General features: G+C 38.6%; 1 protein-coding gene across 1 annotated transcript in view; it reads right to left on the minus strand.

Moving 5' to 3' along the window:
* SLC25A13 (solute carrier family 25 member 13) overlaps positions 1-13,214 on the minus strand; it is a gene marked incomplete at both ends in the record, with an annotated part of 180,780 nt that overhangs the window by 129,314 nt on the left and 38,252 nt on the right. The window contains 1 exon segment of the mRNA XM_080701717.1: positions 12,041-12,183. Coding sequence (XP_080557843.1) covers positions 12,041-12,183 — 143 coding nt within the window.

Here is a 13,214-nt window from a genome sequence, read left to right on the forward strand (position 1 = left end):
GCACAAATAGAGCTAACAAGAAATCTTAAACTTCATTCAGTATCTGTTAGGAAGCATGAAGGTATTACTATTTCAAAGATAACCTACATAGTGCAAATATGTAATTATGTGAATGATGTTGGTAACCAAGATTTCCAGAGAAGAATAAAGACATAAAAAAATAAAAGAGGTAAAAATATTTTCAATTTTGCCAGCCTAATTTATCTTTTCATTAGAAATACCAATATGAATTGAAGACCCTCCTACCCTATTATTCATCATCAGGCCTCAAAGTTAGTGACAATACAAAAAAGTTAAGCAGTACGCCTAATTCCCAGACTGTGGTCTCTTTATAATTGCTCATTAAAAGAATAAGGCCTCCAGGGAAGAGCAACTGACTCCAACTCTGGAACAGGAAACATATAAAGTAACATCCCATTTTGTTAGAAAGCAAGGAAGCTATCAAATATCAATGAATCATATCAAAAAGGCAAAAAAGGAAATAAAAAAGGACTCCCACTGGACAAAGGTAAGTACAGTAAACCAAAAAACATCAAATAAATAAGAACCCATGAGTTCATAATACTTAACATCAAAAAAAGAGTCCCATTCCCACCAACAGAACTCCCAACTCACTGAATCCTCAGAAACTATTACAGCACCAACCTCTTGTGAAGAAACTGGCTCCAACCAAAGAGTAATCTGGTTACCTCCCATCTCTAACCCACTTTCCCCCTGAAATTCAGACCCCATACATCTCAAATGGCCTCTCCAACATCATGTTTAATAGGTATCTAAATATCAACATGTTCTACAGAACTCCTAATTTTCTTTCCAAATCTACTCTTCCCATAATACTCCCTGTCTCCGTTATGAGAACTCCCTTGTCCATATCTAGTCCATCAATAAAATCTCAAATCTTTCCACTTCTTCCCATTCCACACACAGCTCTCTACCTCTGCCTCTGTCACCTGCATAGGTGACCCCGCTCCTGTCCACTTTGACTTGTCCTCCACAAATAAGCCAGGCAGATCCTTTTAATTTAATGCCTATGATGTCATCCCTATGCTCAAACCTGAAGTTGGACTGAATTTCTACAAGGTCTGCACAACCTGGCCCCACTTTGGATTAAATGTCTGTCCCACAAACCTTGGGGAATACACTCAAGCCATAGCACTTTTGTTTTCAGAATTCCTCAGAGCTCAGGGTAAAATCGCATTGATTTAAGCAACTGTCACATCTTTGATACACTGACAGAGAAAAATTTGTTAGTAGCTAGAAAATGGAGGTTATGTTTGATTTCCTTTGCTTCAAATTTTTGAATTTATTTATTTATTTATTTATTCACTGGTGGTACTAGGGATGGAACCCAGGGGTCTTCTACCTCCGGGCTATACTCCTAGACCTATGTTATATTTTATTTGGAAACAGGGTCTCTTAAGCCAGCTGAGGTTGGCTTTGAACCTGCGAGATCCTCCTGTCTCAGCCTCCCAAGCACGGGGATTACAAGCATGAGCCACCACTCCTGGCTTGAAGTTAATTTTTAAACATGTATGGTCCAGATAAAGCAAGACAATTCGTGCAATTTGTCTCTCAGACTAGGAAGAAAAGAGAGAAGGAATAAACATTTGCTGAGCACCATGATATCCTAGGAAAAATATAAAAGAATGGTTGGTATTTTAAGTTGGCCCAATAAAGACAAGTATTCTGAGAATATGGAATGCAATGGTAGTCCAAGGTTTATTATGATGAAAAAAGTTGGAGAAGATATATTCCAAAAACTATTCTCGTGTGTGTGTGTGTGTGTGTGTGTGTGTGTGTGTGTGTGAAAGAGAGAGGGGGGGGGAGACAGACAGACAGACAGAGACAGAGACAGAGACAAAGACAGAGACAGAGAGAAGAATGTATGGCCAGTTTTTCTTAAGTCTGAGAGTGTAGAGAAAAACAGGGTCGGTCACTTGGAAGTTGTAGACTCGCCTATGTTGGCCAAATGTGAAGGCTAAATGATGCAAAGGGCCTCCAAAGCTCAATTTTAAATCTTCATTCACAAAAATTTCATGGTAGCACAGATTGAGCTCAAGGCAGAAAGAACAGGATCCAAATTCTACTTCTACCACTCACTAGACATAGAACTTTGAGCAAATTATTTAACCTTTCTGGTTCTCTATCTCCCTCTGTTAAGAAGAAATAAGAATTATCTTAAGAACTATATGAAGATTAAATAAGAAAAGAGGTGGTATATATGCTTAGTAACTATTTGTTTCTTTTATCTTTTGTCTGTCTAGGAAGAAACAGTAGCAGAGTCCTATCTACAAAGTATTTTGTTTTAACCATGCACAGAGGCACACACCTGTAATCCCATCCCAGTACTTGGGAGGCTGAAATAAAAGGGATCACAGGTTCAAGGTCAGCCTCAGAAACTTTGCAAAACTCTGTTTCAAAATGTAAAAATGAAAAATAAAACAGGCTAGAGGTGTAGCTTAGATGTAAAATACCCCCTGGGTTCAATTCCCAGCACCAAAACAAACAAACAAACAATTCTTGCTGTTGTAAAAGTTCTTTGTAAAACTATATTTCCCAGCCAGGCATGGTGGCGCACGCTTGTAATCCCAGCATTTGGGAGGCTGAGACCAGAGGATCACGGTTCGCGGACAGACTCAGCTACTTAGTGAGGCCCTCCACAACTTAGTGAGACCTTGTTTCAAAATAAAGAATTAAAAATAGGGCAGGGGGTGTAGCTCAAAGGTCAAATGCCCCTGGGTTCCATTCCCAGACCCACACACACACAAAAAAACTATATTTCCTGAACCTCCTTGCTTCTCTGCAAAGATACTCATCTCCCAGCAGATACAATCTGCAGTCCACCAAGAAAAATCATATCCTTACCTCTGTCCCATTGACCGCGACCTCTACCAGCAAGCCCAGACTCCTAGCTGACCCTTCATCACCCACATGCGATCCCCGTGAGGCGCTATACACTTCCTATTCTATCATCATCTTCCAGACGCCTTTCCACTGCGCCCTTTAGAACTCAGTGCAGTGAATAAAACCTCCATCTCTCCCATTAACAGATCCCTTTCTGAGGAATTCAAAATATCCCTTCACCTACTTGCTCTGGCTCTCCCTTGAAAACAGTGCTTTCTCTCCAGGCCCCTCCTAAGTAGGAATGGGTCTTCCTCCTGCAGTCCTGGGTTGCACAGGCCTGAAAGGAGGGTAGAAAGGTACTTCCTCCTCACTGCCTCTCCCAGAACATCTCTCTCTCACCCCCTGCTTCCTTACCTCCCAATCTAAATCCTTACATATCTTTCTAGACCACTCAGCACCCCTCATTTCTATCATCTACTGACCCCCCGTTTCTGTTTCTCATCCTATTTTTAACTCCAAGTCCACTAACAATCTCCCCAATCCCATTCCAACCTTAATTCTCAGTATTTTCAATATTTTTATACTTCAAACTGAAATATTTTCAATGTATTTATCCATCTTATTTTTATTAATCATATGTGCTCTACCTCCAAGTTACACCCCTAGACCTTTTTTGATTTTTGTTTTAAAACAGAGTCTTGATAGGTTGCTGAGAGTCTCATTAAATTGCTGAGGATGGTCTCAAACCTGCAATAATCCTGTCTCAGCTTCCCAAATGCTAGAAAAACAGGTGTCTACCACCATGCCCGGCTATACTTATCCTTTACTATACTGATTCTTCCTACACCAAGGCCTCCCAATGACATTAATTCCCCTTTCCCAGTGATCTTTTTTCCACCCTTTCATTTGACCATTTACTCCCATGGTAAGATTCTAGACTTTGGACCTAATGATTAATTCTCAGTCTCATGCATCTTGCTTTCACACCAGTCTTTTGGTCTTTCTGCTCAACCCTCCTCTACCCCAACTTCAACAACTTTCAACCACACTGAACACTATAATTCATTAAGTACATAGCACGTTCTCACCATCTCTCATAGCTCCTATCCCAACATCCTTCCTAAATCTATCATCCATTACTATAATTGTCCCCTCACATACCCCCATAGTTCCCTGGAAGCTTTCCTACTCTGGGTTATTCTATGGCCAAGACCTCAATTCTAGTTGTACTCACCCTTTCCGCTACATACCTGGACCTGAGCAGCTGACCTCAAAGAGAAAACATACAGACACACTAACTACTCTCAAAGTAAATCTTATGACCACCAACACTCAGGTGGACCCTCATAAGGGACCTGCCCAGCAGTTCTGCTATTCTCTTACCCACTTACACTCCTAGATGACAATTTAATGCTATTCTCTCTCCAAACACTACCAGTACTTCAATCTGCAAGTCCTTCTTTTCTATTTCCTGGAGAAAAATCAAGGGAACCAAGAGAAAATTTCCCCCAAAATCTCACCACCACATCTACACTACACTATATCTTATTCTAGTCTCTGCCTTCTCTTCCATTTTCTAGCTCAGTGTTTGTTAAATTGTTGGATGTGAAGACCCCTTACCTTGCTTATAACTTAGAAAGAAGACCACAAAGAACTTGTATATTTATGGGTTACATCTATCATTCTATTTGAAAGAAGAGACTGGGGGATCACAGGTTTGCAGCCAGCCCCAGCAATCTGTGAGGCCCTTAGCAACTTAGTGAGACCCTGTTTCAAAATAAAGAATAAAAAATTGGCCTAAGGGTAGAATGCCCCTGGGTTCAATTCTCAGTTCCACAAAAAAGGAAAGAAAAAGATAGAAACTGAAATATTTTTTAAAAAATATTAATTTATTAAAAAGCAAGTAAGTCTATTACATGGTAATACAAGTATCTGTATGAAAAATAACTATTTTCTAAAACAAAATTATTAAGAAGAGCAGTTTATATCTGCAAATCTAATATCTCGTTTAATGGAAGTCAGCTGCATTCACTGTGCTTTAATATGTTGTTTTGGTTGAAGAATATGAAGGATTTCAGGCTCATACAGAATCAAAGTTAGAAAAGGAAGTATTTTTAATAGCCTTTTCAAATAATTAGGAACATTTTTCTTGGATTCAACCAAGTATCAATAAATAATCACCCTGTATAGGTTAGCTGCAATGTGCAAGCTGAAACTTTATCAATGAACTTTTCCCTATTCTTCTACCTTAAAAATCATGGGTCTGTAATACACTTGAAGTATATTTTTTTGTATATGAATGATTCTATTACACCATTCATTGGTCAGCTAGAAAATATTGTTTCCTTAAGTTATGCAGATCACCCAAATGTTCATATATTTAACTATACCATATTTTAAAATAACATTAATGGTAAACCAATGATATCAGAAAAGTCTTACATATCAAGAAGATGTCATGTGAAATTTTTAATTCTTTCAAATAAAAGCAGAGTCCCATAGGGGAAGTGGCTAGCTCAGCTTGTAACTCAAAATGGCTCAAGTGTTGTCCCTCAGACAACTATCACATTCGGGTAAGCAAAAGTTCTTATGGGTACTTCCCATTAGTCATTTAACTTTACTAACTTTTAAATTTATTGGTGTATTATAATTGTACATGATAATGAGATTCATAGTGATATACTCATATACACATATAACATTATTTAATCTATCTCCATTAGCATCCGTCCCCTAACCACCTACAGATTCAATGCAATTCTCATCAAAATACCAATGGTATTCTTCATAGAACTAGGAAAAAAAAAAAAAACAGTCCTAAAATTCATATGGGAGGATCAAAGACCCAGAATAGCCAAAACAATATTAAGAGGAAAAAAATACACTTCCCAAAAGAAGAAATTCAAATGGACAATAAACATAAGAAAAAATGTTCAACATCATTAGCCATCAGAGAGATGCAAATCAAAACTACTCTCCTTGGAGAGAAAATAAAATAGAGCTGGGGTTATAGCTCATAGGTAGAGTGCCTCTGGGTTCAAACTCCAAGGTACCAGCAGTTCTAGTGTCTGGTGAGGGCCTGTTCCTCATTGATGGTATATTCTATGCAGCCTAACACACTGGAGGAGTGAACAAGCTCCCTCAGACCTCTTTTATAAAGGTACTAATCCCATACATGAAGGACTAATCAGCTCCTAAGTGCCCCACGTCTTGATATTATCAATGTGATACTTAGATTTCAAAATTAATTTAGGGAACATCCAACTTCTGGTTTTAAAGTAGTGGCAGTTTTATCTGTGCTGCTTTTAGAAGCACCAATTCAAATAGCAACCAAGTAAAGGGACAGATTGTGCATCAGTATTATTATCATGTAAACAGTACTGACCTTCTGAAATCCTGAAAAGGTCTTAGTGACTTGCAGAACTTTATTTATTTATTTATTTTTTTTTTTTTTTTTTTTGGTACTGGGGTTCCTGGAAACCCTTCTACCTCCGGGATATACTCCCAGACCTATTTTTTTCTTTCTTTATTTTCTTATTTGGAAACAGGGTCTCTTAAGCCAGTGAGGCTGGCTTCAAACCTACGTGATCCTCCTGTCTCCACCTCCAAAGTGCGGGGATTATAAGCGTGCAGTACCACACCTGGCTGACTTCCAGAAATTTTGAAGACAGCAATTTGAGATGAAGTCTCCACGTTCTTACACGAGGCCAGGCCTTCTAGACGATGCACCAGAACTTTTCCCTCCTACATTGTCAATTTCCTCTATTTTCTACTGAGTGTTGCCCATAAACATACATTATGTTACCTTTCTACCTACAAAATACCGTTCTGTGACCTCCCTTTCTCCTCTGGTTATAGTTTCCCCATTTCTCACCTTCCCTTTTCAGCAATTCTCTCCAAAAGAGGTCTTGGATTGCTAGGGAGAAGGAGAAGAAGAGGAAGGGGGGGGGGGCTATTGGTACATATGAATGAGATGTGAAATCAGTACCTAGTCGTTAATCAACTCTTTCTGGAATTAAAAAGAAAAATAAAACCTGAGCACCTGACATTCATGAAGATTTTCTAATACATCAGCAACATAATGCGAACCTTTTTAAAAATTCTTTTTAATTTACTTTTCGTAGACAGTGTCTAGCCACCACATTGCACGTACCCCCCTATGATTTCAGACATCAAATATTAACATGAACTGAGTAATGCAAAAAGAAAGGGGGTTAATCAGACATCTTGAGAGAAAGAAAAAGAAAATAACACTGATTCAATGAGAGCTGTTAATGAGGCTTTTTGTTTTGGTAGATTAATTTGGGAGTCTGATGACTACGAAGAACATTTAAGCTTTTCAGGTGACTGCTGTTGATTATTATCGAGTTTTTTTTAATTAAAGAGATGCCTGTGCTTAATTCTATAGTTTATGGATTTCAGGTGTTTACCTGAAATCTGTGTCCACCCTAATAGTGTAGAAAACTTTCCTCATTAGCAAATTAAAAGACTCCCTCATATTGATTCCGGATTGTACTTGACAGATGATGAGCATCTCAGGCTGTGAACTGCTGATGTTTAAATACATTACCCTAATACTCTTTAAGCATTGCCAATTGTAAACCTCATTAACTCTCAGCGTGTGGCCAAGGCCTGGATTCCTTACTACAGCCTCACAGAGTGAAAACAGGTATATAAAAATGACTTTATCATCAACATCATTATATCCTCCTTCACCTTGTGAAGTATTTAAAAGGCCGTATTTTTTATTTTTCCTCAGAAAGATAAACCACCAACACGGGCATAGCAGAGAACACAGTTTATATAGGCCATACATCTTAAAACCCTAGATTTCTTCTTTATCTTTGCCTTTTGCCACCCTTCTTCCTCAGGCATCAAAATGGGAACTGTCCCAGGACTAATTCTCTATACTCTGAACAGAAAGAATTTTTTGTGGATGGTGATCATATTGCTATCATTTTGATTCAACAAAATCGGAGGCTGATAAGGCAGTAAGTTAGACCTGTCAGCCCATCACTAAGAAACCAGAATAGCTGCCATTCCCTTTTAGCAAGAGCCAACTTTTGTTTTCACAGAGTACATGGTCTCACAGGGTGCAAAGGAGTTCCACTAGTGAGATGGAAAACACATTTCAGTTTCTGTTTCCATGGGTCCCAAATCTAAGTAATCTAACCAAACACAGAAAGAAAATAATCTGGGGGTGGGATGGGATACTGCAATACTGCATCTGTACTGAGCATTTCCCTTGTCCTTATTCCCTATACAGCCCAATATGACAACTCCTTTTTTTTTGGGGGGGGGGGGGTCTGGAAATGAAACTCAGGGGCATTCTACCTCTGAGCTATACCTCCTGCGAGATTTTTTATTCTTTACTTTGAAAAGGGGTCTCACTAAGTTGTGGAGGGCCTCACTAAGTAGCTGAGGCTGTCTGTGAACCGCGATCCTCTGTTCTCAGCTTCCCGAATGCTGGGATTACAAGCGTGCACCACCACGCCTGGCATCAATTATAACATTTACAGTGTATGATGTATTATGAAGTAATCCAGAGATGATTTAAAGTACAGTGGAAGATGTGCATAGGTTACATAGAAATACTGTCCTGTTTTATATAAGGGGTTGAGCATAGGCAGATTTGGTATCAGCAGGATTCCTGTAAGGGTCCTAGAACCAATCCCACATGAATACTGAGGGACAAATGTATGTGGTAAATTTATATGTGCTCCTAGCAAGCGATGTCGATACACCATCTACCCAGTGTTCCTCTGACACAGACGGGGTCCATAACTGTGACAGGTAGCCAGCTGGGCACGTCACACCTCCAGCTAATCCTAATCCTAAACTCCACTTAAGTCTTTCCAAGTGAGAAGATCAGATTGGTGAAAACAGCTTTTAGTCTCAGATCCCAGTAATGAAATAATATTTAATAACAAAACCAAATCGAAATGTCTTAGCAAAGTTCAAAGAAACACACTCAAAATTTATTTGCACCTTGCTCCAAAAGGTGATAAATTGTGTGAACAATGTTCAAAAATGTACCTAGGTGGTATAAAAAGCTTCAGTCTCATTTTAAATGAAAAACCACAACCAAAAGAAGATCTAAAGATACACCAAAAAATCGCATAAACAAATCCAACGGCAAGCAGACAAACACTCATGGCTGGCTATCCTAAGAGAGTCTGGGCCCTGAGACGCCCTTGCAGACCCACCTCCTGCTCTGTCTCAGATATTGAGAAAAGCCCTCTTCATCAGGAGTCTCACCAAAAAAAGGCTGCCAGACCTTGGCATTCAAAGTCTCTTCCAACCTCCTTCAAAGAACTGCTTCAATTGATTAAACTCATGATTAAATTGATTAAAATACAGGGAAATACAACACAAAGAAGAGTATTCGTATGGATTACACTGCCACATAGGCAAATGAGAGCAATCCCCAGATTCAAGTTAGTATTTGATGGCCTTCCATTGCTTTAAAGATAAACACTCCCAATTGTTAATGTGGTGTTGTCAACAAGAAGTACATATGCCTACATGATCTGGGCTTGGCCCACATCACCCACCACCAGGCCCTGCACTTCCATGCCCCAGGCATGCCAGCCTCTACACTTCAGAATGAGGGGTCTGTGCAGTGCCATCTCCTCTGCCTGCAATGTTCTGTCCTTGGTTCCTGTAGCTCATGGGAAGTCTTCCCTGAACTCTCGGTCCAAATGAAATCTCTACTTACTGTCTCCCACCTGGAGTCTCTATTTCTGTGGTCATATTGTCTCCTCCTCTTCCCTGTCCCCAGGTTAAATCTCTCCCTATCTTACAAAGACATTTATGATAGAATTTAGGCCACACCCAGATAATCAAGGGTAATCTCTTCATCACAACCATTTATTTGTGGGTCTCTAGTTAACACCATTAACCTAGAAGCTCCAAGAAGGCAAAAAAAATTTTGTTTTCCCACATGCTACGTTATCTTCAATACACACAACAGGGCTGGGTGTAGAGATGAGGCTCTCAAGTAGCTACTGAGAGGGAAAAGCTCCCAGTATAAAAGGCAGACCAAGTCACCACCTTACAAATCACTAAATTAGAAACAAGAGAGCTCTAGAAATTAGGATCCCTTGACCAAAAAGCTAGAAATGAGATCTTAAGTTCATGCAATATACAGCATCTAATTTTTCTACCCAGAGTTCAGCCCAAACCTACAAAGGAGGCAACCTTTTTAAGAAGGAGCCATGCTCTCAAAGAGTCTATAGCAGGAGTCACTGCTAGAGAAATATCTGGGTTGGCCAAAAGCTATCACTGGAAGGAAAAAGGTTTCGTTTGGTTCAATCTGATCTTTGACAAAATAAAACTCTCTACAACTGAGGCTTTCTAATTCCTCAGAGAAAAAGTGTTACATGACAAGGGTATATTAGTTTTTTTTACAGCTGCTAGAAATTATAGTAAGGAAATAAAAATCAACATTTTGAAGAGATCTCTGCATGCCCATGCTCACTGCAGCACTATTCGACATTGCCAGGATATGGAATCAACCCAAGGGTCCATCAACAGATGAGTAGGTTAACAAGAAAAAAAAAAAAGTGGTGTACATACACAATGCAGTACTATTCTGCCTTAAAAAAGAAGTAAATTCTATCACTTGTGACAACATGGATGAAGCTGGAGGACATTTTGTTAAGTGAAATAAACCAGGCACAGAAAGTCAAATAACACATGTTCCCACTTATATATGTGGAATCTAAAAAATTCAAAGTCATAAAAGCAGACGGCAGAATGGTGGCTACAATGGGCTGTCATGGGGGAGAAAATATGGAGTGATATTGGTCAAAGGACACAAAATTTGAGATAGGAAGAGTAAGTTCAGGAGACTTTTTTGTGCAACATGGTGTCTAGAATAAATAATAATATATTTTATACTTGAAAATTGCCAAGAGAAATTTTAAATGTTCTTAACACCAAACAATAAAATTTAAGTATGTAAGGTACTGGATATATTAACTAGTTTGATTTAGCCATTCTACGATGCATACATATTTTAAAACAACACAACACCACAAACATATATAATTTCTATCAATTAAAAACAAATAAAGCAAATTATCATTAACTGGGTGTCTTAACACAGCCTGTATGTGTTCTATCACAGTTCTGGGAACCAGAATCTCTAAATCAAAGTGTCAGAAAGGCCAGGAGGCTCTAGAGGAAAATCTTTAATTCTTGCAGCTGCGAGTGTGTCCAGGCATTCCTTGGCTTGTGGTCCCATCACTACAGTCTCTGCCTTTGTGGTCACACTGGCTCCTCCTCATCTCCCCCTCCGCCTCTTTCTTGTAAAGACACTTGTGATAGAACTTAGGGCCCACACAGATAAAATAAGGCAATCTTTTTTTTTTTTTTTTTTTTTTTGGTGGTACTGGGGTTCCTGGAAGCCCTTCTACCTCCGGGCTACACTCCCAGACCTATTTTTTATATTTTTATTTGGAAACAGGGTCTCCTAAGCCAGCGCGCGCGGCTGGCTTCGAACCTGCGCGATCCTCAAAATAAGGCAATCTTTTCATCTCAAAATTCTTAATCCTATCTGGGAAGACCCCTTTTCCAAATAAGGTCATATCATATATATAAGGTCATATTATAAATGCCAGGATTATGCAAAGAAAATTGAGAGTAGGAAAAGAATTCAAAGGCATTTTGTAAAGTGTTTTATTTAATTCTATATGATGTAATCTCTCTCCTTCACTCTTACAAAATTCCTTTTTGGTGACTTAGAATCATCCGATTATTTTGTTTCCTAGGTCCAAACCATTTAGTCAGATGTAAAATGTGAAAGAAAGGTAATGTGAGTGGAGGGAAAGGTTATAGAAAAGTTATATTCATAGAACTATGTTTAAACTTACTCACAATTTTACAATAGCCTTGAAAAATATGAACACACATATATATTTTTTTCAAATATCTTTATACTATCACCTTAATTATAATATTTTTGTGAAACTATAAAGAGATCTGTAAACTAGTCGAACATATGAAATTATCAACTGTGACATGACCATCAAGGGAAATATTAAGGATATTATCTCTACAACATTATATTAATTGAAATAGAAAAACCGCTAAGACATGGGAAGGTATACATTTAATAATTACTGATCATTAAAGCAAAAGGAAGCTATTTTGAACAAAAATAAATATATAGGACAATTAAAAATACACATACCCATCTTTGGTCTGATCCACCACACCACTTAGAAGTTCCACAGTCTTTGGATTAGGTTGGCTTTCCCCAAAGATATTCAAATAGCGAGTAACAAAGTCACTGGGAGACATAAAAAATTCACCATTTTTTTCAATGCTTGCATACTGTTTAAAAAAAGGGGGAAAAAAGAGAAATGTTAGTTTATATTTTTGATTCTCAAAAGTACATAATCATAGGATCAATATGTGAAAAGACTGAAAATATCTAAAGGATAAAATATCAGATACTGTACTCTTCACAATAGCAATTATCTCCTATCATTTCAAAGAAAAACAAAAACACTTTAAATTTGTGCCTATACCAATGGTTCTCAACCATGGGCAATCTCCTCCTACAGGGGACATCTGGCAATGTCCAATAACAATTTCAATTGTCATAACTTGGAGAAAAAGGATGCAATGAGCAGCTGGTGGGTAGAAACTAAAAATTCTGCTACCAGCAATTCATCCTACTGAAATGCCCGAGATGAATCCTTTCCACAGAAAGTTAACTCACCCAAAACATAAATAGTGCTTAGGCTGAGAAACCCAGGTTAGAGAAGTTTAGAAAGACAAACTCTGTCTTGTTTTTTGGCAAGGACATAAATCTTTTCTAAGGAGTAAACTAATTACGAAGTATTTAAAAAACTAATTGAGAGCCAATAGGATGAGACAGTCCCAATACCTCAGGTTCCGATGTAAGCAAACCCAAGTCCAACTCTGTAAACAGTGATGCAAACCTAATCGTGATCAACTTGAAGCCACACTGACCTCTGACTCAGGACTCCCCCTCTAGCCAACAAAATGTATTTTCTTTGTCCACCTTCCTCCCACACTTAATAAAAATGTTTCCTTTCATACCCCCTTGGTGGAGCCCTGAACACTTGTGGTCTGTTGCTACCCAATGCATGAATCCCTGATGCTCAAATAACTCATTAAAAATTTAAAACGCTATGTTTATCTTCTAGTGGAAGTCACAGTAGGCAATCTACAAGAAAGGTGCTAAAGTAAGCTGGTGAGCAAATTCTGTGCTGCATGGCTGCATCGGGTGGGATTTTTGGAAGCTAGTATTAAGTGCTGCCTGAGTTAATGTCCTGCCCACTCTAGAGAGCAGCACAGATGGTCGGCGAGAATTAGACGGCCTGGGATGCTCCTGC

Source organism: Muscardinus avellanarius (genome assembly GCF_963383645.1).
Source record: "Muscardinus avellanarius genome assembly, chromosome: 9".
Taxonomy (NCBI): domain Eukaryota; kingdom Metazoa; phylum Chordata; class Mammalia; order Rodentia; family Gliridae; genus Muscardinus; species Muscardinus avellanarius.